This window comes from Mus caroli, unplaced genomic scaffold (assembly GCF_978045245.1).
Source record: "Mus caroli unplaced genomic scaffold, Mus_caroli_1 scaffold_16, whole genome shotgun sequence".
In the NCBI taxonomy this organism is placed as follows: Eukaryota; Metazoa; Chordata; class Mammalia; order Rodentia; family Muridae; genus Mus; species Mus caroli.
Window position 1 is genome coordinate 93243207 of NW_028227271.1, and position 27148 is coordinate 93270354.

At 40.9% G+C, this 27148-nt stretch overlaps 1 protein-coding gene across 1 annotated transcript in view; it reads right to left on the minus strand.

Annotated features, from left to right (window-relative positions):
• Adamts12 (ADAM metallopeptidase with thrombospondin type 1 motif 12) overlaps positions 1-27148 on the minus strand; it is a 315274-nt gene that overhangs the window by 92374 nt on the left and 195752 nt on the right. Inside the window, exons 8-13 of the mRNA XM_085831415.1 lie at positions 25389-25532; positions 24033-24177; positions 22925-23017; positions 22001-22146; positions 17671-17840; positions 2304-2437 (exon numbers count right to left, since the gene is read on the minus strand). Of these exons, the coding sequence (XP_085687541.1) occupies positions 2304-2437; positions 17671-17840; positions 22001-22146; positions 22925-23017; positions 24033-24177; positions 25389-25532 (832 nt within the window). The remainder of the gene's footprint in view (positions 1-2303; positions 2438-17670; positions 17841-22000; positions 22147-22924; positions 23018-24032; positions 24178-25388; positions 25533-27148) is intronic.

A 27148-nucleotide genomic window follows, 5' to 3' on the forward strand; every position in this document is an offset into this window, starting at 1 on the left:
GGTGTGTTGAAGTCTCCCACTATTATTGTATGAGGTGCAATGTGTGCTTTGAGATTTACTAAAGTTTCTTTAATGAATGTGGCTGCCTTTGTATTTGGAGCATAGATATTCAGGATTGATAGTTCCTCTTGGAGGATTTTACCTTTGATGAGTATGAAGTGTCCCTCCCTGTCTTTTTTAATGACTTTGGGTTGGAAGTCAATCTTCTCAGATATTAGAATGGCTACTCCAGCTTGTTTCTTCATACCATTTGCTTGGAAAATTGTTTTCCAGCCTTTCATTCTGAGGTAGTGTCTATCTTTTTCTCTGAGATGAGTTTCCTGTAAGCAGCAAAATGTTGGGTCTTGTTTGTGTAGCCAGTTTGTTAGTCTATGTCTTTTTATCGGGGAGTTGAGTCCATTGATATTAAGAGATATTAAGGAAAAGTAATTGTTGTTTCCTGTTATTTTTGTTGTTAAAGTTGGCATTCTGTTCTTGTGGCTGTCTTCTTTTAGGTTTGTTGAGGGATTACCTTCTTGTTGTTTCTAGGGCGTGGTTCCTGTCCTTGTATTGGTTTTTTTTCTGTTATTATCCTTTGAAGGGCTGGATTCGTGGAGAGATAATGTGTGAATTTGGTTTTGTCGTGGAATACTTTGGTTTCTCCATCTATGCTAATTGAGAGTTTGGCTGGGTATAGTAGCCTGGGCTGGAATTTGTGTTCTTTTAGTGTCTGTATAACATCCGTCCAGGATCTTCTGGCTTTCATAGTCTCTGGTGAAAAATCTGGTGTAATTCTGATAGGCTTGCCTTTATATGTTACTTGGCCTTTTTCTCTTACTGCTTTTAGTATTCTGTCTTTATTTAGAGCATTTGTTGTTCTGATTATTATGTGTCGGGAGGTATTTCTTTTCTGGTCCAGTCTATTTGGAGTTCTGTAGGCTTCTTGTATGTTCATGGGCATCTCTTTCTTTAGATTTGGGAAGTTTTCTTCTATAATTTTGTTGAAGATGTTTGCTGGTCCTTTGAGTTGAAAATCTTCATTCTCATCCACTCCTATTATCCGTAGGTTTGGTCTTCTCATTGTGTCCTGTATTTCTTGGATGTTTTGAGTTAGGATCTTTTTGCATTTTACATTTTCCTTGATTGTTGTGCCAATGTTCTCTATGGAATCTTCTGCACCTGAGATTCTCTCTTCCATCTCTTGTATTCTGTTGCTGATGCTCGTATCTATGGTTCCAGATTTCTTTCCTAGGGTTTCTATCTCCAGTGTTGCCTCATTTTGGGTTTTCTTTATTGTGCCTACTTCCCTTTTTAGGTCTAGTATGGTTTTGTTCATTTCCATCATCTGTTTGGATGTGTTTTCCTGTTTTTCATTAAGGACTTCTACCTGTTTGATTATGTTATCCTGTTTTTCTTTAAGGATTTGTAACTCTTTAGCAGTGTTCTCCTGCAATTCTTTAAGGGATTTTTGTTCTTCCTCTTTAATGTCTTCTACCTGTTTAGCAGTGTTCTCCTGTATTTCTTTAAGTGTGTTATTAAAGTCCTTCTTGAAGTCCTCTACCATCATCAGGAGATATGCTTTTAGATCCATGTCTAGCTTTTCTGGTGTGTTGGGGTGCCCTGGACTGGGCGAAGTGGGAGTGCTGGGTTCTGATGATGGTGAGTGGTCTTGGTTTCTGTTAGTAAGATTATTATGTTTACCTTTCACCATCTGGTAATCTCTGGGGTTAGTTGTTGTCGTTGTCACTGTTTAAAGATTGGAGCAGAAGCTGTGTTCCACTCACCAGCAGTCTCAAAATCCTGTGGCGGGGGTCGTGGGTAGCTGGCGAGTGTCAGCCGACCCTGCGCCCTAGCTACCTCGGTGCTTTTCTGACCGGAAGAGCATAAAATGGTATTTTTATACATGCAAAATTAGTCAGGTCTAAAAGTCAGATGTAGCATTACCTTTCTGGTGACTACAGTTCCCACTTCTGGCTGCGTATGATAATGAAGCTCGGAGCTTTGAACATACCAGTGTCTCTATCACAGGAGTCTGAATTAACAGATTCGATATAAAGCCCAGCTTGTCTCTGTTCAGTGTGTAAAGTAATATCATTGTGCTCATTAGGATGTCAATGAATTAAATATCAGCTGGAAAAAGTTATTCAGATTAAACTGTGACTTTAATGATGCTGAGAGGGCTTATCTCCTTGTGTTTCTGATCACATATTAATTAAAAAAAAAGATTCAAGTAAATACCATAAAAGTACAAATGACACCCGACTTCATAAATTTTTAAAACCATCATTTTGTAAAGTTGTAGATTAAGGAAACATACCCAATACCTTACATATGCCATTAATACAGACATTTCTGCTGTTGCCACCTTCGAAGCATGGGGTGCCATCAATGACAGCTTCCAGCATTCTCTCAGAAAACTGTTCATCTATGGGTCTGCAGTACAGCTCACAAGGATGTGCTGAATTGAGAAAACAGAGAAATCCCTCCGAGTTAACTCTGTAGTTCAGACCCTTCCTCAGGATTCCCGTGGACTCCTGACCTACGGGTACCATTTACAACCCCCTTTGACTTTCTGACACACTAGATAAAATGTGGACCCTTTTTGTTCCTCTCTTTGTCAAAACTTTTATAACTAGTTACATTTGTGAGGTTGGATGAAAATACTATCTACCTTCTGTTGAAAATGAGGAGACCGGTCTCTACAGGTCAGAGTGGGGACCACGGGGGCAGACAGCTTCTGGGACAGGCAGGAGCCACAGAGCCGCTGAGGCAGCACCCTTTTGGGGCCGCAGACATCCGGCACCCTCCCAGTCGGAGGACAGTGACCTGCCCTGCAGAGAGCGCCATCTTGGCTCCGGGACTCCGCCGAGCTTAGTCTCTACAGGTCAGAGTGGGGACCACGGGGGCAGACGGCTTCTGGGACAGGCAGGAGCCACAGAGCCGCTGAGGCAGCACCCTTTTGGGGCCGCAGACTTCCGGCACCCTCCCAGCCGGAGGACAGAGACCTGCCCTGCAGAGAGCGCCATCTTGGCTCCGGGACTCCCCGAACTTAGTCGACAGGTTAGAGTGAGGACCACAGAGGCAGACAGCTTCTGGGACAGGCGGGAGCCACAGAGCCGCTGAGGCAGCACCCTTTTGGGGCCGCAGACATCCGGCACCCTCCCAGTCGGAGGACAGTGACCTGCCCTGCAGAGAGCGCCATCTTGGCTCCGGGACTCCACCGAGCTTAGTCTCTACAGGTCAGAGTGGGGACCACGGGGGCAGACAGCTTCTGGGACAGGCAGGAGCCACAGAGCCGCTGAGGCAGCACCCTTTTGGGGCCGCAGACATCCGGCACCCTCCCAGTCGGAGGACAGTGACCTGCCCTGCAGAGAGCGCCATCTTGGCTCCGGGACTCCGCCGAGCTTAGTCTCTACAGGTCAGAGTGGGGACCACGGGGGCAGACGGCTTCTGGGACAGGCAGGAGCCACAGAGCCGCTGAGGCAGCACCCTTTTGGGGCCGCAGACTTCCGGCACCCTCCCAGCCGGAGGACAGAGACCTGCCCTGCAGAGAGCGCCATCTTGGCTCCGGGACTCCCCGAACTTAGTCTACAGGTTAGAGTGAGGACCACAGAGGCAGACAGCTTCTGGGACAGGCGGGAGCCACAGAGCCGCTGAGGCAGCACCCTTTTGGGGCCGCAGACATCCGGCACCCTCCCAGTCGGAGGACAGTGACCTGCCCTGCAGAGAGCGCCATCTTGGCTCCGGGACTCCGCCGAGCTTAGTCTCTACAGGTCAGAGTGGGGACCACGGGGGCAGACGGCTTCTGGGACAGGCAGGAGCCACAGAGCCGCTGAGGCAGCACCCTTTTGGGGCCGCAGACTTCCGGCACCCTCCCAGCCGGAGGACAGAGACCTGCCCTGCAGAGAGCGCCATCTTGGCTCCGGGACTCCCCGAACTTAGTCTACAGGTTAGAGTGAGGACCACAGAGGCAGACAGCTTCTGGGACAGGCGGGAGCCACAGAGCCACTGAGGCAGCACCCTTTTGGGGCCGCAGACATCCGGCACCCTCCCAGTCGGAGGACAGTGACCTGCCCTGCAGGGAGCGCCATCTTGGCTCCGGGACTCTGCCAAGCTTAGTCTCTACAGGTCAGAGTGGGGACCACGGGGGCAGACAGCTTCTGGGACAGGCAGGAGCCACAGAGCCGCTGAGGCAGCACCCTTTTGGGGCCGCAGACATCCGGCACCCTCAAAGTCGGAGGACAGTGACCTGCCCTGCAGAGAGCGCCATCTTGGCTCCGGGACTCCGCCGACCTTAGTCTCTACAGGTCAGAGTGGGGACCACGGGGGCAGACGGCTTCTGGGACAGGCAGGAGCCACAGAGCCGCTGAGGCAGCACCCTTTTGGGGCCGCAGACTTCCGGCACCCTCCCAGCCGGAGGACAGAGACCTGCCCTGCAGAGAGCGCCATCTTGGCTCCGGGACTCCGCCAAGCTTAGTCTCTACAGGTCAGAGTGGGGACCACGGGGGCAGACAGCTTCTGGGACAGGCAGGAGCCACAGAGCCGCTGAGGCAGCACCCTTTTGGGGCCGCAGACATCCGGCACCCTCCCAGCCTGAGGACAGAGACCTGCCCTGCAGAGAGTGCCATCTTGGCTCCGGGACTCCGCCGAACTTAGTCTGCACAGGACAGAGTGAGGACCACAGAGGCAGACAGCTTCTGGGACAGGCGGGAGCCACAGAACCGCTGAGGCAGCACCCTTTTGGGGCCGCAGACATCCGACACCCTCCCAGCCGGAGAACAGTGACCTGCCCTGCAGGGAGCGCCATCTTGGCTCCGGGACTCCGCCGAACTTAGTCTGTACAGGTCTGCTGACAGAGGATACTCAGAATCCCCAGAAGAACAACCTCGGAACAGAGACAACTATAACAACTCCAGAGATTACCAGATGGCGAGAGGTAAAGGTAAGAATCTTACTAACAGAAACCAAGACCACTCACCATCATCAGGACCCAGCACTCCCACTTCGCCCAGTCCAGGGCACCCCAACACACCTGAAAAACTAGACCTGGATTTAAAAGCATATCTCATGATGATGGTAGAGGACATCAAGAAGGACTTTAAAGAACTACAGGAGAACATGGCTAAAGAGTTACAAGTCCTTAAAGAAAAACAGGAAAACACAACCAAACTGGTAGAAGTCCTTAAAGAGAAACAGGAAAACACATCCAATCAGATGATGGAAATGAACAAAACCATACTAGACCTAAAAAGGGAAGTAGACACAATAAAGAAAACCCAAAATGAGGCAACACTGGAGATAGAAACCCTAGGAAAGAAATCTGGAACCATAGATGCAAGCATCAGCAACAGAATACAAGAGATGGAAGAGAGAATCTCAGGTGCAGAAGATTCCATAGAGAACATGGGCACAACAATCAAGGAAAATGGAAAATGCAAAAAGATCCTAACTCAAAACATCCAGGAAATACAGGACACAATGAGAAGACCAAACCTACGGATAATAGGAGTGGATGAGAATGAAGATTTTCAACTCAAAGGACCAGCAAACATCTTCAACAAAATTATAGAAGAAAACTTCCCAAATCTAAAGAAAGAGATGCCCATGAACATACAAGAAGCCTACAGAACTCCAAATAGGCTGGACCAGAAAAGAAATACCTCCCGACACATAATAATCAGAACAACAAATGCACTAAATAAAGATAGAATACTAAAAGCAGCAAGAGAAAAAGGCCAAGTAACATATAAAGGCAAGCCTATCAGAATTACACCAGATTTTTCACCAGAGACTATGAAAGCCAGAAGATCCTGGACAGATGTTATACAGACACTAAAAGAACACAAATTCCAGCCCAGGCTACTATACCCAGCCAAACTCTCAATTAACATAGATGGAGAAACCAAAGTATTCCACGACAAAACCAAATTCACACATTATCTCTCCACGAATCCAGCCCTTCAAAGGATAATAACAGAAAAAAACCAATACAAGGACAGGAACCACGCCCTAGAAACAACAAGAAGGTAATCCCTCAACAAACCTAAAAGAAGACAGCCACAAGAACAGAATGCCAACTTTAACAACAAAAATAACAGGAAACAACAATTACTTTTCCTTAATATCTCTTAATATCAATGGACTCAACTCCCCGATAAAAAGACATAGACTAACAAACTGGCTACACAAACAAGACCCAACATTTTGCTGCTTACAAGAAACTCATCTCAGAGAAAAAGATAGACACTACCTCAGAATGAAAGGCTGGAAAACAATTTTCCAAGCAAATGGTCTGAAGAAACAAGCTGGAGTAGCCATTCTAATATCAGATAAGATTGACTTCCAACCCAAAGTCATCAAAAAAGACAGGGAGGGGCACTTCATACTCATTAAAGGTAAAATCCTCCAAGAGGAACTATCAATCCTGAATATCTATGCTCCAAATACAAAGGCAGCCTCATTCATTAAAGAAACTTTAGTAAATCTCAAAGCACACATTGCACCTCATACAATAATAGTGGGAGACTTCAACACACCACTTTCACCAATGGACAGATCATGGAAACAGAAACTAAACAGGGACACAGTGAAACTAACAGAAGTTATGGATCAAATGGATCTGGCAGATATCTACAGAACATTTTACCCTAAAACAAAAGGATACACCTTCTTCTCAGCACCTCATGGTACCTTCTCCAAAATTGACCACGTAATTGGGCACAAAACAGGACTCAACAGATACAAAAACATTGAAATTGTCCCATGCATCCTATCAGATCACCATGGACTAAGGCTGATCTTCAATAACAAAATAAATAATAGAAAGCCAACCTTCACGTGGAAACTGAACAACACTCTTCTCAATGATACCTTGGTCAAGGAAGGAATAAAGAAAGAAATTAAGGACTTTTTAGAGTTCAATGAAAATGAAGCCACAACATACCCAAACTTATGGGACGCAATGAAAGCATTTCTAAGAGGAAAACTCATAGCTCTGAGCGCCTCCAAAAGGAAACTAGAAAGAGCACACATTAGCAGCTTGACAACACACCTAAAAGCACTAGAACAAAAGGAAGCAAATTCACCCAAGAGGAGTAGACGGCAGGAAATAATCAAACTCAGGGGTGAAATCAACCAAGTGGAAACAAGAAAAACTATTCAAAGAATCAACCAATCAAGGAGCTGGTTCTTTGAGAAAATCAACAAGATAGATAAACCCTTAGCCAGACTCACTAGAGGGCACAGGGAAAGCATCCTAATTAACAAAATCAGAAATGAAAAAGGAGACATAACAACAGATCCTGAAGACATCCAAAACACCATCAGATCCTTCTACCAAAGGCTATACTCAACAAAACTGGAGAACCTGGATGAAATGGAGAAGTTCCTAGACAGATACCAGGTACCAAAGTTGAATCAAGATCAGGTTAATGATCTAAACAGCCCTATATCCCCCAAAGAAATAGAAGCAGTCATTAATAGTCTCCCAACCAAAAAAAGCCCAGGACCAGATGGGTTTAGTGCAGAGTTCTATCAGACCTTCAAAGAAGATCTAATCCCAGTTCTTCACAAACTATTCCACAAAATAGAAACAGAAGGTACTCTACCCAACTCATTCTATGAAGCCACAATTACTCTGATACCTAAACCACAAAAAGACCCAACAAAGATAGAAAACTTCAGACCAATATCCCTTATGAATATTGATGCAAAAATCCTCAATAAAATTCTTGCTAACCGAATCCAAGAACACGTCAAAACAATCATCCATCCTGACCAAGTAGGTTTCATCCCAGGGATGCAGGGATGGTTCAATATACGGAAATCCATCAACGTAATCCAGTATATAAACAAACTCAAAGACAAAAACCACATGGTCATCTCGTTAGATGCGGAAAAAGCATTTGACAAGATCCAACACCCATTCATGATAAAAGTCTTGGAAAGATCAGGAATTCAAGGCCCATACCTAAACATGATAAAAGCAATCTACAGCAAACCAGTAGCCAACATCAAAGTAAATGGTCAGAAGCTTGAAGCAATCCCTCTAAAATCAGGGACTAGACAAGGCTGTCCACTTTCTCCATACCTATTCAACATTGTACTTGAAGTCCTAGCCAGAGCAATTCGACAACAAAAGGAGATCAAAGGGATACAAATTGGAAAAGATGAAGTCAAAATATCACTTTTTGCAGATGATATGATAGTATATATAAGTGACCCTAAAAATTCCACCAGAGAACTCCTAAGCCTGATAAACAGCTTCGGTGAAGTAGCTGGATATAAAATTAACTCAAACAAATCAATGGCCTTTCTCTACACAAAGAATAAACAGGCTGAGAAAGAAATTAGGGAAACAACACCCTTCTCAATAGTCACAAATAATATAAAATATCTTGGCGTGACTCTAACTAAGGAAGTGAAAGATCTGTATAATAAAAACTTCAAGTCTCTGAAGAAAGAAATTATAGAAGATCTCAGAAGATGGAAAGATCTCCCATGCTCATGGATTGGCAGGATCAACATTGTAAAAATGGCTATCTTGCCAAAAGCAATCTACAGATTCAATGCAATCCCCATCAAAATTCCAAATCAATTCTTCAACGAATTAGAAAGTGCAATCTGCAAATTCATCTGGAATAACAAAAAACCTAGGATAGCAAAAACTCTTCTCAAGGATAAAAGAACCTCTGGTGGAATCACCATGCCGGACCTAAAGCTCTACTACAGAGCAATTGTGATAAAAACTGCATGGTACTGGTATAGTGACAGACAAATAGACCAATGGAATAGAATTGAAGACCCAGAAATGAACCCACACACCTACGGTCACTTGATCTTCGACAAGGGAGCTAAAAACATCCAGTGGAAGAAAGACAGCATTTTCAACAAATGGTGCTGGCACAACTGGTTGTTAACATGTAGAAGAATGCGAATCGATCCATTCCTATCTCCTTGTACTAAGGTCAAGTCTAAGTGGATCAAGGAACTTCACATAAAACCAGAGACACTGAAACTTATAGAGGAGAAAGTGGGGAAAAGCCTTGAAGATATGGGCACAGGGGAAAAATTCCTGAATAGAACAGTAATGGCTTGTGCTGTAAGATCGAGAATTGACAAGTGGGACCTCATGAAACTACAAAGCTTCTGCAAGGCTAAAGACACCATCAATAAGACAAAAAAACCACCAACAGATTGGGAAAGGATCTTCACCTATCCTAAATCAGATAAGGGACTAATATCCAATATATATAAAGAACTCAAGAAGGTGGACTCCAGAAAGTCAAATAACCCCATTAAAAAATGGGGCTCAGAACTGAACAAAGAATTCTCGCCTGAGGAATACCGAATGGCAGAGAAACACCTGAAAAAATGTTCAACATCCTTAATCATCAGGGAAATGCAAATCAAAACAACCCTGAGATTCCACCTCACACCAGTCAGAATGGCTAAGATCAAAAATTCAGGTGACAGCAGTTGCTGGCGAGGATGTGGAGAAAGAGGAACACTCCTCCATTGTTGGTGGGATTGCAAGCTTGTACAACCACTCTGGAAATCAGTCTGGCGGTTCCTCAGAAAATTGGACATAGTACTACCGGAGGATCCAGCAATACCTCTCCTGGGCATATATCCAGAAGATGTCCCAACCGGTAAAAAGGACACATGTTCCACTATGTTCATAGCAGCCCTATTTATAATAGCCAGAAGCTGGAAAGAACCCAGATGTCCCTCAACAGAGGAATGGATACAGAAATTATGGTACATTTACACAATGGAGTACTACTCAGCTATTAAAAAGAATGAATTTATGAAATTCCTAGCCAAATGGATGGACCTGGAGGGCATCATCTTGAGTGAAGTAACACAATCACAAAAGAACTCACACAATATGTATTCACTGATAAGTGGATATTAGCCCAAAACTTAGGATACCCAAGATTTAAGATACAATTTGCTAAACGCATGAAACTCAAGAAGAATGAAGACCAAAGTGTGGACACTGTGCACCTTCTCAGAATTGGGAACAAAACACCCAGGGAAGGAGTTACAGAGACAAAGTTCGTAGCGGTGATGAAAGGATGGACCATTTAGAGACTGCCGTATCCAGGGATCCATCCCATAATCAACTTCTAAACGCTGACACCATTGCATACACTAGCAAGATTTTGCTGAAAGGACCCAAATATAGCTGTCTCTTGTGAGACGATGCTGGGGCCTAGCAAACACAGGAGTGGATGTTCACAGTCAGCTATTGGATGTATCACAGGGCTCCCAATGGAGAAGCTAGAGTAAGTACCCAAGGAGCTAAAGGGATCTGCAACCCTATTGTTGGAACAACATGATGTACTAACTAGAACCCCGGAGCTCTTGTCTCTAGCTGCATATGTATCGAAAGATGGCCTAGTCAGCCATCAATGGAAAGAGAGGCCCATTGGACTTGCAAACTTTATATGCCCCAATATAGGGGAATGCCAGGGCCAAAAGAATGGGAATGGGTGGATAGGGAAGTGGGGAGGGCGCTATGGGGGACTTTTGGGATAGCATTGGAAACGTAATTGAGGAAAATATGTAATAAAAATATTAAAAAAAAAAAAAAACTGGGAAAAAAAAAATAAAAAGGAAAAGGAAAAAAAGAAAAAAAAAATAAAAAAAATAAAATTTAGTAACAAAAAAAAAAAAAAAAAAAAAAAGAAAATGAGGAGACCTTTCCATCCTACACTGAACTGCACATAAAAATAACAAAGCCTAGAGCATTAGAGTATTAAGCTATCAAATCAGTAATAAAAACAGGTAACTCAGGATCCAAGCAAGCATAAAGCTTGCTGTCTGCAGCAGGCAAACTGACTTCTAGGGGGAAGACAGTCCCTTGTCATGGCACTAACGTCACCACCACCACCTTAACATATTCCCTAGTGAATAGGCCTATTTCCCCCAACTCAAAGAAGCACTTAGATACAAATAGTCAACTACACAGAAGCACATGGAAGCAAAGACTATGAAAATTGCCAAAGTGGAACTCTGATTAGCACAGGAGGCTTATCCGTCTACCTTGAGCCCCACTTAGAAGTCATTTTGTCATTCAGGATTTCATTGCCTTGAGAATGAAGGCAGGATGTGTAATTCTGCATACATGATACAGAAAGACAAATAACTTTCAAAACATAACCGCCTCAAATTTTTTATTGGTTAATATGTGAAATAGTACTTTTCTCTTGAATGTTATGTTCTGAGTGTTATATTTTACTGCAGTGTTAGAAATTGAATTGAATGCCTCCTACATGCTAGGCAAACAGTCTATCATGAAGCTATACTCCAAGACTATAATTTACTTTAGGTGAGAACTTGAGACTGTCTCCTTCAGAAATCCCTTTGAGAGTTTTCCTAGATCTGTGTATTATGGGCCGAGCAGTTGACTTCTTGATGCTGAGACCAGACTTACTTGGAATGGATGAACATCAGATGCAAATCCCACTAAGTGTGTTGGTTTAAGGATGTGGTGATCCATGTAACAAAAGTAAAAGTGTACACAATGCAAGGATGCACAGATATCGGGAGCTAAGCATCTGAACGCTAAATACTAAGCAGTTTGAACAAACTGGACAAAGGTATCAGGTACATGTATATAAAGCTTGAAGGAAGGGGTTATGCACATAAAGAGTACCAACTGAGTTCATAGTTGTCTAAAAATATGGACAAAGTGAGAATATGTCAAAGACATTATTTTGCAAAGGTCCAGTGAATGGAACCAGAAAATGGAGGTAAAACATAAACCGATATTACTGTCAATTCCCTCTCACAGTAGTGAGATTAGCACTACTGCTGCTGACCTCACTGGAGAAGAAACACGTAGGGGCAGCCACCTGGGAGTGGTTAGACTTCCCCAGGGATGAGCATGCCTGTTCCTATGGTCAATCTAGGGAACCACTTACTAAGACATTGATTTGAGTTTGAGAAATCAGATTCAGTATTTTGCAATTGGACACATGCAAAAAAAGGGAAGCATTCCTGCATAATTAAAAACAATTATCTATTGCTGGGTGTGATGGTAAGCCTCTTTAACCCCAACACTGAGGGTGCAGAAGAAGATGGATCTCTGTGAATCAGAGGCCAGGCTAGTCTACCTCATTCTAGGCCAGCCAAGGCTACATGGTGAAAGCCTATCTTTTAGTTCATGAGAATCTAATATTACCATGAGAAAAGGGTTTGATCTTCCTGTGCCTCAGTTGCATGTTAAGCACTCATCTCTCTGCTCTAAACATATAACAGGAGCTCAACAAATAGGCATCATCATTTCCACAGCCTCATCATTAGCTTAAGGATTTCTGAAGTTCATTAAATGTAGACTTGACATTTTGTGCTTTTCATTTCAATTTCTTCAAATTGTCAAGAGACTTGTAACTGCTACTCCGTTCTTACTACAAACAAACACAATATCTCTTTAGATTATTCACTACCAACCACGCTTGCATTAAGTTCATGCTTTTTTCATATTTTTCTAAATAACTGATGTCTTGTGCATTTAGCATAAAGAATATAGATCTTGCTCAGACAGCAAGTGTCTCCATGCTTTCTTTTACTGTAACTGTGAACCTTCATTCAATGATATTCTGGTTGTGTCTTAACAACAGAAGTCCTTCTTTATTACAGTTCTAAGGCTGTGGCTGTACAGTGTCCTCAGGAGCAATCTTCTTAGGGACATTCAGGTCCTGCCAACTACTGATCAGCTACTGTGAGTAGAGGGTGGGAAGGAGTATAAGCTCAATAAGATGCAAAGAGAAGTTCAGGCTTGGGGATTCTCCTTCACAAAGCCCTGGACTTGAACCATTAAGATACAGACTTTATTCCCAACTCAAAGTTTAGTCTTCACAGAGTGGGCTGTGTTAAAGGACAGTGTGATTGGAGGCATTGAAGCATTGGCTTCTTACAGAGTGATTACTACTGAACATTACCACTGCAAAAGGCTATGGCATGATCAATATTGTTAGTAAAAATCTTCTGTATGGATCAACACAGAGTGCCATTTTAATCATGAGACATTAATTCAAGCTGTCACAAAAATAAATATTATCCTTAGTGAGAGAATTCAAGAACATCCTTTGAGCAGTGGAATGTTTATCTAGAGAGAAATGCACAAATTAACTAAAGTTGAATTTCTATAATGAGATGCTGTGCATTTATCTGAGAGGAACATGTGAACTTTCATTATACAATCAATGCTTAGTGAATCAAGCAAGCTGCAGAATTGACAAGGACAATCAATTCTTGTGCAGACAGAAATGCGCTATTAACCATGGTTACTTCTTGGAAATAGGTTACGTGTGATGATATAATGAGTATGTGTTTCTCTTTCCTTTGATTGGGAACATTACAGTTTATGAAACACAGATTCCTTTCCATACTAGTGTCTTAGCTCTGAAACAATAGAACTTGAACAGTCTCCTTTACTCCATGATAATCATAACACATCTCCATGATGGGACCCTTATTTCCAAATTTCCCTGCATTCTGCTTTTCTAGTATGTAATTGATACATCTTTTAAACTTAGACCATATGGACATACATGAAATATGTTGCACATACAAAAAACAAATGTTTGTTGAGTATAAGTGTGTGGTTCGTGAAACCTCAAAAATACCATTAATATTTGTGGCAAAAATAATTAGCAGGTAGCATGTAGGCCAACCACTTTTTAAAAACATCTATTTATCTTTAAATTAGGATATAGTGTATTAGATAACATTATTGCATTTCCAAACAAGGTGTGTCTTAGTAGATTTTCCTCTCCCCTTTTCTCCATTACCCTCTTTACCTCCCCTGCTTCCCACTGGAACCTCCCCCACTCTCGCCTCCTTTCCACTTCACTAGACCAACTGATTTTATCCTTTCAGAGTTTGCATATATTTTAGACTAGAGAGAACCCTGACTGAAGGAGGAAGCTTAAATGGAAGGCTTAGTGCCCCTTAAACAATTTGCAATGCTGAGTTAAAAGTTCTGTGTGCCTGGCCCCATCATTTCTAGCTTCTCTTTCATGGTAATTTGAGGGAGTCCATAGACACCATTATCCTGTGACATGCAATTCTAAATAAGGAGGCAAGGGTGACAACGGATGGTCTTCATTCTGATGAGCATGTGTAGCAGAGATTCAAGGACACAGATGTCAGCCTCACCGATTCTAAACCTCCAGTGTTGAATATTGTCATTGTTTCACATTTATTCACTTGCCCTGCTGCATCCATTTGTCAGGTGATGTTTACCGGTAGCTTTCAGGAGCACTTTAAATTTGGCTGAGTGAAAACACTAAGACCAAGTTACAGGTGACTTCTGTTCCTTGTGCTTGCTGTCTGGCTGACCTTATCAGCAAGCTCAGATGACTGAGTGAATTTACTGAGCCAAAGTTTTGCTTTCAATTCTGCAGAAATGCAATCACTCAATACCTTTTGGCAATGATCCTGAGAGTGATTGTTAGATACAAAAAATGAATAAGACTTGTTTTTCTAGACGAAATTATCTTCAAACTGTGTGATTCATCTGCTCTTCCAAAAAAACAGCTCAGGTAATTGTTGAGGCAAAGGTTGCACTTTGGATTTTGCTAAAATAATATGTCTCAACATTTGGGGGAAATAATCTTAAGAAGTGATCATTAGAAGTAGAAATGTCAGACTTGAAATGAAGGATAGAAATAAGATGAGGAAAAATTTTGATGTATTTTTTGGGGGTTGGAGGAGATAGCTATTATTCAGATGAGAGGGGATAGGTCATAAGCTGTGGAGAAACCATTAGGCTAGAGGATTGATGCTTCTATCCCAAATAACCAGTTAGTTCATCCATTAGCATATTCAATTCCAGTGATAAAAGCCAATCAGTTCAAAGCACATCAAAGCTTTGTCTACTTTAATGACTCTCATTTATTACTAACATCCATCTAAGCAAGCAGTAGGCACATGAGAATTTCTTATAAATCTACGAAAATTCAAGTTGAACCAACTCTTTTTGTTCCAACTCAATTTATTTGACCTACCAGCATTCATTACATACATGCATACACACATACATACTCACATACATGTATACTGTACACATATACATATACTGTATACTGCATACAAATCCCATTCTATATCTGTATGTAGTGTAAGGTGGTGGTGGGTGAAGGGATGGACATTAAACCAGTGGAATTGTGTTGGTATATTAGTCTTAAAGGCCCATAAAATCAGTGACCCCAATAGTTCCAACACAATACAACACATGCAGAACACAGATGTAGCTGGCACTGACTACATGTACCTTTGTCATGAGTTACATAATAAAATGTCTCAGTTGCACCAGTAGTCAATTGTTTTACCCTCATTCAGCAGGAACTGAGGGGTAAGGAAAAATGTTAGCTATTGAGACACTTTGGAGACTCAAAGTTGGCAAATCTCTATAGAGCTTTTCTTGCCACAGCTTTGATTATAATCGCCCTAACAGCCAACTGTGAGATTCTTCCATCTGTGACTCATCAGTATCAGCACATCGGAATTTCAAAAATCTAATAAGTTAGATTAGCTATTCTTTTTACTCCCTTGCCTCAAATACCCTTAAGTTAGGCAAATCTTTCTTTTTTCATTCCTTGGTCAACATTGAAACCTAACATGAAGTAGGGTGTTACACTTCTCTGAGCAGTCAGTCTCCTTAGACTCGGGGTCCCATGGGGGAACTGGTGACAGCTTGGCCAGGCATGTGACACATGGCCTGGGCTAAGATCTCTGAGCAAATACAGTATTGCTTAGGAATGTCATTATAAACTAGATGGAGAGGAAAAATTTAATATAGAGAAGGATATTGAATTAAGAGAGAAAAAGATGGGGTAAATAAATTCACATAGATAATCTCAAAAGAAAGAAAAAGAGATAAAAAATGATATAAATGTTTTCAAAGGCACATTAATACTGAATAAATAAGTAAACTCATGACATTGATCCCAATATTTGGGAGGCAAAGACAGAAGATAGGTTCCTTATAAATTCAAGGCTAGCCTGATCTACAGAGCAAATCCAAGATAGCCCAGGCTACACAAAGAAATTCTTTCTCAATAAATAATAATAAATGCTTGTCATTGTAGAAAATATTTGTATTCCACACAATCATGTTTTAAATTATCAAGTGAAAAATGGCTATATGTTCAATGGTAATGGCAGTGTGATACATCCGTTTTGAGAAAGGTCAAAATGGAGCATACTCAGATAGAAAAGGGACTGCTAGATTGGATCTGCCTATACTTTTAAAGACTTCAAACTACTGGATGAAGTCTATGTTATGTTGGGAGAGAGGGTTTATGTTTATGTCAACAGAAAAGGAGAAAAGGTTTTCAATTCCATCCAAAATTATAAAAATCAGATTTGACAGATGGGGACCTCCTGAAGATCTGGACTTCAGACAAGAAACAACTCAAGACCAAAACAGGTAACAAAACAGGTGATCCTTGGGGACAGCTCTGAAACTGACTGAGCTAGAAATGTCTCCAGCCAAAACTTCAAATTGAATGGCCAACAAATCTTCTTGTTACAGAGTCCCCACAACATATTATTGCAGGGCATTCTTTCTAGTGGGATGAATGGAGATTAATATCGAAATTTGATTATATGATCAAACTAACTTCTAAAGGTAGGGCTTCGGTTCCTGGGCTTGGGGTCTGAGACAGAGACCATGAGGTGCAGGACAGAGGAGAATGGAGAAGGACACCATGGGGTAGGTGGAATGTAAGACAATGGCCATGAGGGCTGGCCAGTTGGAGTAGAAGTGACCTAGACAGAACATGGCAAGTTTGGTCTTGTGGTTAGTGGCAGAGAAGTGGACAAAAGAGTGTAGAAGATTGATGTGCTTTTTTTTTTTTTTGGTTTTTCGAGACAGGGTTTCTCTGTGTAGCCCTGGCTGTCCTGGAACTCACTTTGTAGACCAGGCTGGCCTCGAACTCAGAAATCTGCCTGCCTCTGCCTCCCGAGTGCTGGGATTAAAGGCGTGCGCCACCACCGCCCGGCTGATTGATGTGCTTTTAAGGTTTATTATGAACATAAATGTTTATGTCTTTTATTTGGGAATTAAATGATCTAAGGTGGGGTAGAAACCCCCAATAATATTTACCACAACAGTTACCATTAAATTCTCCAGCTTAGTTATGTCTCCATCCCTTGACACACATCCCTTAGATCTTTGATTTTACTTTTTAACCTTTGGGTACTATGTTGCATATAGGACATGTTGATGTCAGGCTCAGCATCAATTTCTCACGAAGGCATTCTTGCTATCTTGTCTTTTTTGAACTGTTCTCTTCCCTATGGAATGACCTTTTAACTGCCTTCCTTTTTCTTTCCTTCACAGAAAGATCTCTTATACATAAACTCGCCAGCTACTTCCATGGAAGGCTCCTCTGAAGTTACTCTCATCCCACCTGTTTGGAATATCTACTGAGTGTCTAAATCTCTCCATGTCCCAGTTATGGCAAACCATCTCCCATGTTTGAAGAAGGTCATGTTCATCTCCCACAGGGAAGCCAGTACATATCCAGACTTCAAAATTTAATAGTCAGGTTTAGCCAGTCAGTGTTACTATCTTCTACAACTGAGAAACCCTGGTAGCATAGCTCTCTCTATTGACCTTTGCAGGGCTTCTGAGAAACTCCAGATCCAAGGTGCACATTTAGTGGCCCTTACCTGCATTAAACACTGGGAACCAGCGGTAGAATTGGTTTTTGTAGGGGACTGTGTCAAATTCACTGCACTGCATCTGCCGGAAAGTTGGAGTTTCTGAGCGGCAGGGGTGGACATTGCATAAGCGATAGCGTTTTCTTTCTCCGGTGCAGTATTTCCCTCCAAATTTTGGTCTATAGATGAAAGAGACAAGCTGTTCTTTACATTTCCCAAGAAGCCATCAATTTCCTTTTAAAATTCCTTGCTATCTAGCCATGACTGTTCCTTGTCAAAACATGCCTGTTTGTGACCTAAAGAAACAGATAAATCCTTCCAATTTCATACTGTTTGGGGGTGTATGTGCTTCTCATCAGCCTTTCAGTCCTAAACTCCCTGTTTTAACACTATATACATGTATATGCCTGCTTTAATTAAATGTATGCCCGTTTTAAATAATTTATATTTTAATAGAAATACAGATTTCTATTAAATTTTATATACATTGTTATAGAATTCTATATAGTATATAATTATAGAATTAGTATGGAATATATATGTTTCCAGTGGCAAAATCACCAGGAAAAAGATATGAGAAAAATAGAAAAAATTTATTTTCACCATGTATTCATTTTCTGATTTCTTCTTAGCAAATAACAATGGTCAGATTGCAGAATCATTCATACTTAGCCAATCTTGGATCGAGCTACCAATTGTTTCCATTTAATTGTTTTTGAGACAGGATCTTGTTATGCACTCCTGGCTGTCCCAGAACTTGCTAGGTAAATCAGGCTGGTCTCAATCTTACAGAGATCTCTCTGCCTTCACCTTCCGAATGCTAAGATTAAATGCATGCACTACCATGTCCAACCTATTCAGTTATATTTTTATATGTGTGCTTTCTCTTTCTCAGCTACCCAGCTATAAGACCAATCTGACCATTTTCTTCATTTTTATGGTCTCTTTGCCAATTAAAAACAATTCAACTCCCTGTGGACAGTGTATGCTATTAGATTATCTTCAGTATATTAGTTTCCTGTTTAAAGATTTTATTAGTGTCACCAGTGGCTAAAAATGTCAATCAAGTCTAAGTTCTTGTGATTGGGACTCCAAATGGTACTGTCATAACTGACTCTATTAAGCCTTGCATATTTTCTTTTATATACTTCCTATTTCCTAGTGTCTTTCTGTGTTTCTGCATGGACTTTCTTTTATTAAGTCTTTCCATGTCTACATGCTGCCTATTCTTTGAGGAACAAATACATGCCTCCTCCATCATAAATCCCTCTGCATGCCAACCACATGTGATCTCTTTCTTCTTTTAAGAGACACTTCATGTTCTAACTGTATTTACTGGCCTTTTTTTGTAGACGGCTCTTTAATGACTCAGGCCAAGCTCTAATTCCTTTATAGAGCCTCTGTAGTACCATGAGTACAGCAATATCTTAGAGTCTTCAGGATAGAAATTACTGAGAGGATATGAGAACCTCTCACTCAGTATCATGTGTATGAGAAAGTCATATATCAGATCTGCTAGTAGAGAAGCAGAGGGTAGTTGATAGATCTCATGAAGGCTCTCAAGTGACTTACTATACCTTCTTACTTGCACCTTGAGTACCCAAAAGAGATACTATGACAGTGTAACATAATGGGTTCGAAGACTGGAGCTTGCATCAACCTGACTTGCTAGTAGTTCTATGAATCTAAGGAAGTTATCTTATTTTTCTGAGCTCCATTTGTTTGTTATTGTGATTGTAAAATGAGCATACTAATCATTTCACAACAATTTTAAGGCTCAATTAGATAATGCATATAAATATTTAAGAGAGTAGCATTGAATATATGATAAGAATTGATGACACAATAGACACTTTAGGTATTATGAATACAAATCTACCAACACTGAGATACAACAATGTTCTTAACAGCATGTTATGAGGAAAAAAGCATCAGGAAAAAGTCAACACAAGTCCTATGCTTCCTTAAAATTTCACAATTCTCTTAAAAACTATTAAAAATAACTTTCCGTTGTGAGCCTAGCCTAGCCATTTCTCCAGCTCTTAATAAACTACCCAGAAGTGAGAAAAGTTAAGATAGAAACTAAGTAGGCATGTCTAAGAGTATAACAAGGTGTTGGATAAGGAATATCAGTCCATGGAAATAAAGTTGACCAGAAAGAGTTCTTGGAAGGGATAGATGTAGAAAACAGTCTCAGAAAAAAGGCTGAAGGTAGGGTACATGAGCAAGACCGATGCAATCATATGCTGGAAGCAAGAAGTACATTTCCCAGCTAATAGTGGCAAAGCCAAGGTTTGAACTATGTGCTCTAATCTGCAGCCTGAGTTCTTATCCATGTTCTGTCTCAGCTGATTTCCAGCCCTGAGAGGCAATCCTACCAGTCTAGTTGTGTTCTTGTTCTCTTTGATATTTGTGAGATTTACTCTACCCGCTTCCCCATCTTTCTTAGTGCAATTTGAGAGCCTAGGGCAGCCCATAGCAGGCTCTTCATTATCTCTTCTGTGTAGGAGGTATTAAGAATTGCCCTTAATGTCTGAATGCTAGCCTCTATGACAGAGGCTCTGTGACTTGGCACCTGACCATCTCATTTTCTTCAAACAAATATTACTAGGAGTCTCATTTGAGCCAAGATGTACCAGTGTTTCACTATCCCTATAGTTCGTCTCATGTTACCAATGTCAAAGATATGGTCAGGAAAAGTACCCAGAGAAGAATACATTAAAAAAGAAAACAATTGCATACTAAGTATGATTGAAGAAAGTTAGTCTTCAGCATAAGTGAGTGTAGTTGGCTCATACACTGGTCTGACTTTGTAACTGGAATCATGGAGATCCTTATACAACAATACTATTAACAGTGGTCTCAATAAAATCAAGAAAATGAGTTATGGAATTAGATGTCATCACTCAGTCAAGGAGACTGAGAAGTTGCAGCCTTGGAGAAGGGCACCAGCACAGTCTGTCTGCTAATGCTGAGCTAGTGAATCATTCTTCAGTTTCTCAGAGAGACGGTCCCTTGTCTGAAGACTACAGGTTATTAAACATCCTCCCAAGTTTATGGAGTGGAATCTGAATACATACCACAAGTCTCAGAGCACATTGCTTATATTTCTTGATCTCTAAAAGCACACTTCTGACCAAACTGATGAGTTTCATCTTTATTAATAAAGTACTGTGTTGACATGCCTGCTGTTGAATTTTGTTAAATAATGGAGTTTTATCAAGGGGCAGAATTTTAAAACAATGACATTATCCTCCCTCAAACAAATACTTACATATGTAAGTGATGATATTTATAAGTATTGTTTACTTATAGTGTTTATTTATAATTTATGATGTAATAGGTACAATATTAAGCTACAGGTATTTTTAAAATCCTCAGAAAAATTTTATATATAACAAATTATATGCATATATAACACATGTACATATATAATTTATATAGTATTATGCCTATTAATAAAAAGAGAAGGTTAGGGTTTGAGACTTAGATAATGAAAGGCCTTGTAACCACTTTTATCACTTGCATTTAGAAATGTGGCTTTTATTCTTCACAGCAAAGGCAACTCCAGGAAAAGGAGCTTAGTTCCATTTACACTTTATGGGCAGCATCAAATGCATTCCTAAAGACTGTATAGTTAGAAACTTGTATATGAGGAATTAATGAAACCAAGAATGCAATCTGTCTAAAATCATGACAGTTTAAACTTAACTTACAAACATATGTAAAAATATAAGATTGCTACATGAAAAATAAACATTGGATTAAAAATGAAAAATGAATTATGAAATCCTTCACAGGACATATGGAACCCTAAGATTAGATTGATAAAGATATGTTGCTAGACCATTAATGATAATTTACTCCAAAACCGTGCTTGGCCATTTTCCTAGCTATAGAATGGATGAATACTTTTATGTAATTGTGTATTCATTGTGACTGAAATCTAGTTATAATCATATCAGCTGAGCTTTACTAATTTACTTCTTACTGAGAGAGCACAGTTATCTGGAAGGATTTAATTGCAAAAGCTCCTGGAGAGTTTCACATAGAATATTTCAAAGAAATTTGCTTCAACATTTAAAAGAAGTTTGCTTTGTTCTACCCAAATGATGGAATAAACTTACTTAGCTGATTTTAAGACTTCAGTGCCAAATTCAAACATGTTGAAAGAGAAGCAGTTTTGATTTCCACCCTGTGTGAGTTTTCTGGGCCTTTCTGTCTTATAGAATTGTTCAGCATTTTCTCAGAACCCTCTAAGAGTGACGCCATGCCATGCAAGAACAGCATCCTAGCACTTAGAGAAGAGAAGAAAGCAAGTACTCATGCCAGGCCTTACTCTGGGTTGTTGCAGAGCCTCTCTGCGCTCTGAGCTCCTGCCCCACATGTTCTAGAACAGTGCGACCAGGGTGACCAGCGTCCCCAGCCTCCAGGGATGCTCTCTGGTTTCTTCCCCACTGTGATACACTTTCCAGCCATACACCACTGCAGAGAGATACAATAGTGAGGATGTATGTCAGGAAGATTCCATAGCAAGACTTTCTAAGTCTACACCCAATTCTTTCCAAGCCAGAAGACTTTTACAGCAATACATCAGGGGCCACAGAGAAAAGGGTTTAGAGAGCTTCTTTAGATAAATTAGGTTTCTAGAATCAGATTTATCAAGCACTGTAAACTCAGCGACAGATGATACCAAACTCCTAAGCAACAGACCTGCAATAACAAAACACACTTAACGGGTCGGCATGAGTCAGCATGCCCTCTGGTAGTCTGGAGGAGGCCTAATGTCTATGAGTTGTGGCTATAAGACTTTTCTGCTTAGGAAAATAGAAAGAACTTTAAAATATTCAGTTATGCCAGCCAGCGAGAAGGAGGATTATAAATGGACCCAATCTGACCTTTTGGGGTCCACTCACTATGCTTTTCAATCTTCAATATTGAGGGAGGAATGTCCAAAATGAAAGTTGATAGCAAGTTCAGAAGAAAACAGAAACCCCATTGAGGTTCATCAGGGGAAGATGGGCCTGATGCTTGACAGGTAAAGTCCTTTCTCATGGACTGAGCACAGTTCTGAATCCTTTCTCATGGTCCCAGCAGTGGTTGGAAAGGAGCAGCAGATGTGAGATTGTTTCCAGTGTCTGGTCTGACTCTGTGAGTGCCACTGGGGCTCCTCACATCCCCCAAAACCTTCTTTCTACGTCTTTACAAGAACTCCAGGCCAACTGCCCTCCCACCTTTCCTCCTCAGACCAACAACACATCACCTTCTTCTCACCGCAACGAGTCCCGTCTGCAGCAGCATCCAGCTTAGAGCGACAGAAGCCTTTCACCGAGCACCACAGTGTCTGGCAAACATTCTGGAAAACATAGGAGAGCTTGTGTTCTGTTGTATTTTTAAATCTTGTGAGGAAGTGTGTCTGAAAAAGACCTAGTGTCTTAGAAGATAAAAAGATAATGTACACCAAGAACTGACCAATAGGATTGCAGGAAGTTAAAAAGGTTTTCCACAGCAAAAGAAACTATGAGCAAAGTAAAGAAGAAACATACGGAATGAAAGAAAATCTTTGCCAGCAATACTTCAGACTGGTGGTTCATATGCATCTGTCTGTCATCTATTTATCATCTATCTATCTATCTATCTATCTATCTATCTATCTATCTATCTATTTATCTATCTATCCATGTATCTATTTATCATCTATTTACCATATATAAAGTATTCTCCAGTAGACTGGGTCCAAATCATAAAAGAATATGACAAAAGGAGTTAGGATTGTATCCACTGGATAGTTGTGACTCTAAGAACAAAATAGTAGCATGATTATATTTATGCTTCTAAAATAATAAGAATAGCAATTTGAATAATAGATAGGCTGGTGGTGGTAAAAATAATATCAAGTGAAGACAAGCAGAATAAACACAGTGGTGGTAATGAAGAAGGCAGGACAGAGATGTTAATTACTGAAGAGCACAATGCCAAAACTTGACTTATGGATTAGATATTGGAAATAAGGGAGAAGAGTGACTGAAGGTGAATCTTATTTCTACCTGGTGATCTAATGATACTCTTCAACCAAGAGGGAAATATGGAAAAGGGGCAATTTTAGAGATTCGGTTGACTGCTATGGAGTTAAATACTATGAACCCTGTAAACCACCATGGACCTGTCTCCAAGTTGTATAGAATGTGTGGATCTACACAAGTCCAAGAAAGTTGGGTAAGATTCGCATGATTATAAGTAATTTATAATAACACTTTCAGTTCTGGGCCTGATTCTCCAGTTTCTAAGTGTTTTCTGTGCTTCCTCCAGCATAGCACATATCTCAGACCCTGCACAGACCCATGGAAGGCACCAAGAAATCCAGCACTCACTTCCACTTCCTGGCAGAATGTAGCATTTGGGCCATATTGGAGCTGGCACTGGTGATGAACATCGTAAATTACTCCAGGAGCAATGACGTTGGACTTCAAACCTTTCTTTCTGGGGATATCATCAAGACAGAACCCCCTGCCTCGGCTGCAAACAAACCAATCAAAACCGGATCAGTTGCATGTGATTCTCTCCAATCATCCAATAGACATTTTCATCATAATAATTTAATCCTCCATCATTCCAAACAGCCTTATTCTTATAAGCAAGAGAATCCCCTCGACCTTGGAAGAAAGTTAATAAAACGAAATGCAAATCATGTCCAACGGAAAAAGTTTAGTTATCTAGGAAATAGAAATAGTAGGCATTCTAGTTAGGTTTCTATGGCTGTGATAAAGACCATGACCAAAAGCAACTTGGGAAGGAACTGTCTTCCTGCGTTTTGTTCTTCCAGGTAATAGACAATCAGTGAAGGTAAGCAGGAAGCAGGGACTGAAGCAGAAGCCATGGAGAAGTACTTGGTACTGGTTCACTCCTCATGGCTTGCTCAGCCTGCTTTCTTACACAACCCGGGACATCAATCAATGGCCAAGAAAATGTACTACAGGCTTGCCTAAAGGCAATCTGATGGAGGCATTTTCTCAATTGAGGTTTTTCTTCCCACATAAATCTCATTTGTGTCATGGTAATAAAAACAAAACACAGGACAGTGGGAAACAGACAATCATGATATTATTGTTAATAGATTTGATTGAACATTTCTGACCTGTTAGTCTTCGAGAACTTAATCTACAACTGTGGTGGTTTGAATATGCTTGGCCCAGTAAGTGGTACTATTAGGAGGTGTGGCCTTGTTGAAGTAGGCATGGCCTTGTTGGAGGAAATGTCTCATTGTAGGCATGGGCTTTAAGACCTTCATCCTAGCTGCCTGGAAGCTAGTCTTCCATTTGTCTTTGGAATAAGATATAGACACTCTCAGATCCTCACACATCATGCCTACCTGGACATTGTCATGCTCCTGCCTTGATGGTAATAGACTAAACCTCTGAATCTGTAAGCCAGTCCCAGTTAAATGTTGTCCTTTATAAAAGTTGTCTTGGTCATAGTGTCTGTCTATAGCAGTAAAACCCTAACTGAGACAACAATTGTATTTAAAAAGCAGGTTGCTCACTTGCCTGTAGAGGTAGGAAGAGGAGTCAGAAAGCAGAGGGGAATCCATCCCTTTGATGCTACCATGATACTATAGACCAGAAAATGAAACCAAGTCTTTCCCAGGCATTCATTTCTCTGTGGAAAACTCACTGAAATGTCTGCCTTAGAGACCCAAGTGAGGCTGTCATGGAAGGGACTACACTTACTCCAAGAAGCGAGTGATGTACTCCTTGCTGCATTTCGACCATGTCAGTGGAGTCGGGTCATACTGAATCTGTTGGGACATGATGTATGGGTGCCTGCCCACGGGCTCACAGTCATTTTCCTTTCCATCATGCTGGATGCCGAAACTGACCCAAAACACAAGAACAGAAGCAGACAGGCATTAATCAGGAGAAACACACATTCGCTAAAGTGATTAAAAGCACAGGAAGCCACTTTTGTTCCAAAGGAGCTGTTTACAAAGTGCGACTTAGAAGTTGGAAGGACATAGCTAATTTTGGACTCAGGAGTGCAGGGAAGATGAGAGGCATATCCTTAACCTCAGCTACATAACCACAAGAGCCATATGGAGAATTAAAAGCAAACTTGTGTTTGGCAGAAAGTCGAAAGTCCTCAGTCTGGCTTCCTATATTCTGAAGTTAGAAGGGTAAAGCACACCCCAGTACACTTGCTTTCTCTACTGAAGCAATCCCAGAATCAACAAATCCAGTTTCCTCTCTCCCTTTCATTCAATAGGAAGTAGAAAAGCAGTCTCAGGGAGACTTTGGCCCAGGCTAAGGCATGGAAGAATAGATTTCTTTATTCCATTTCAACAGGTCTCCAAAGCCAAGCCAGTAGGGAGACCTTGCAGTTCAGTGGTTGAGATCAGAGGTTTTGAAGGTTGAGAATCTGCACTAAACTTGAACTCTGAAGTTAGATGATATTGAGTTACTGTGACTTGCCTCATTTTATCTCCTAGAAAATTGGTAGCCATCATGGTGTTAGGATCTCAATGAAGAAAGTTTTGAAAGCTGCTTAGCAAGGCCTGGTCTATAAGAAGAGATTCACAAGTGATAGAAATTTAAATTTGAAAAATAATTTTCCTAGGTCTGGGAATATGTCTCAGTAAAGCAAACTTAGTAACCTCAAGCATGGAGACATGAGTTTTATTCCCCTCCACCCTCGAGAAATGACATAAAAAGCCAGTGCATATGGTCCCAGTGCTGAGGAAGACTGATGGAGCTTACTGGTCAACCAGGCTGGCATGCAAGTTGAACTCTAGACCAGTGAGAGATCCTGCCTTAAAAAAATAAGATGGGAACAAATGAGGAAGATGTAGTTAACTAAGAGTTCATCTCTGATCTCTATATACATGTGCATACATGCACATACATACATTTACACACACACACATATACATTTCACACATACATGTACATACCTGTGTACACATGCAAATAATAGCATTTTAGTTTAATGTCCTCCTTTTAAAGAATAATTTTGCAGGTTAAAAGACATACATCTTGTTGTGTTCAATGGATATCTATGTGTTTTGAACTCATTTATTTGTCTGTTCCCTGATCTCCTACTGTTATGGTTGACCAGGAAGGTAGCTCTGAAGGACTTTAAGATGAACTGCCTGCAATGCCAAAGGGTAACTTGGAAATAAACTGACCCAGTGTTATCTGTTTACGACCAATGTCCTCAGGATTATCCCAAGACACCTTCTTATGTTCCTACAAGATTCCGTTCTCACAAACGTCTGGTCATGAAATCCTTAGAGTCTAGATATAATTGACTTAGATTTCTGATCTGAAGCCAGGAAAGTATAACTTTCTACTCCTTTCACTCATGTGACTGAGGAACTAACATTTACCTTTAATAGAGTATGATCAGTATTAGCAATGTATGCACAGAATATACTTTGGGGGATTTAGCGGTTTTCTTGTTTTATGTATTATAGTATTAGCAATGTACCCCGAAG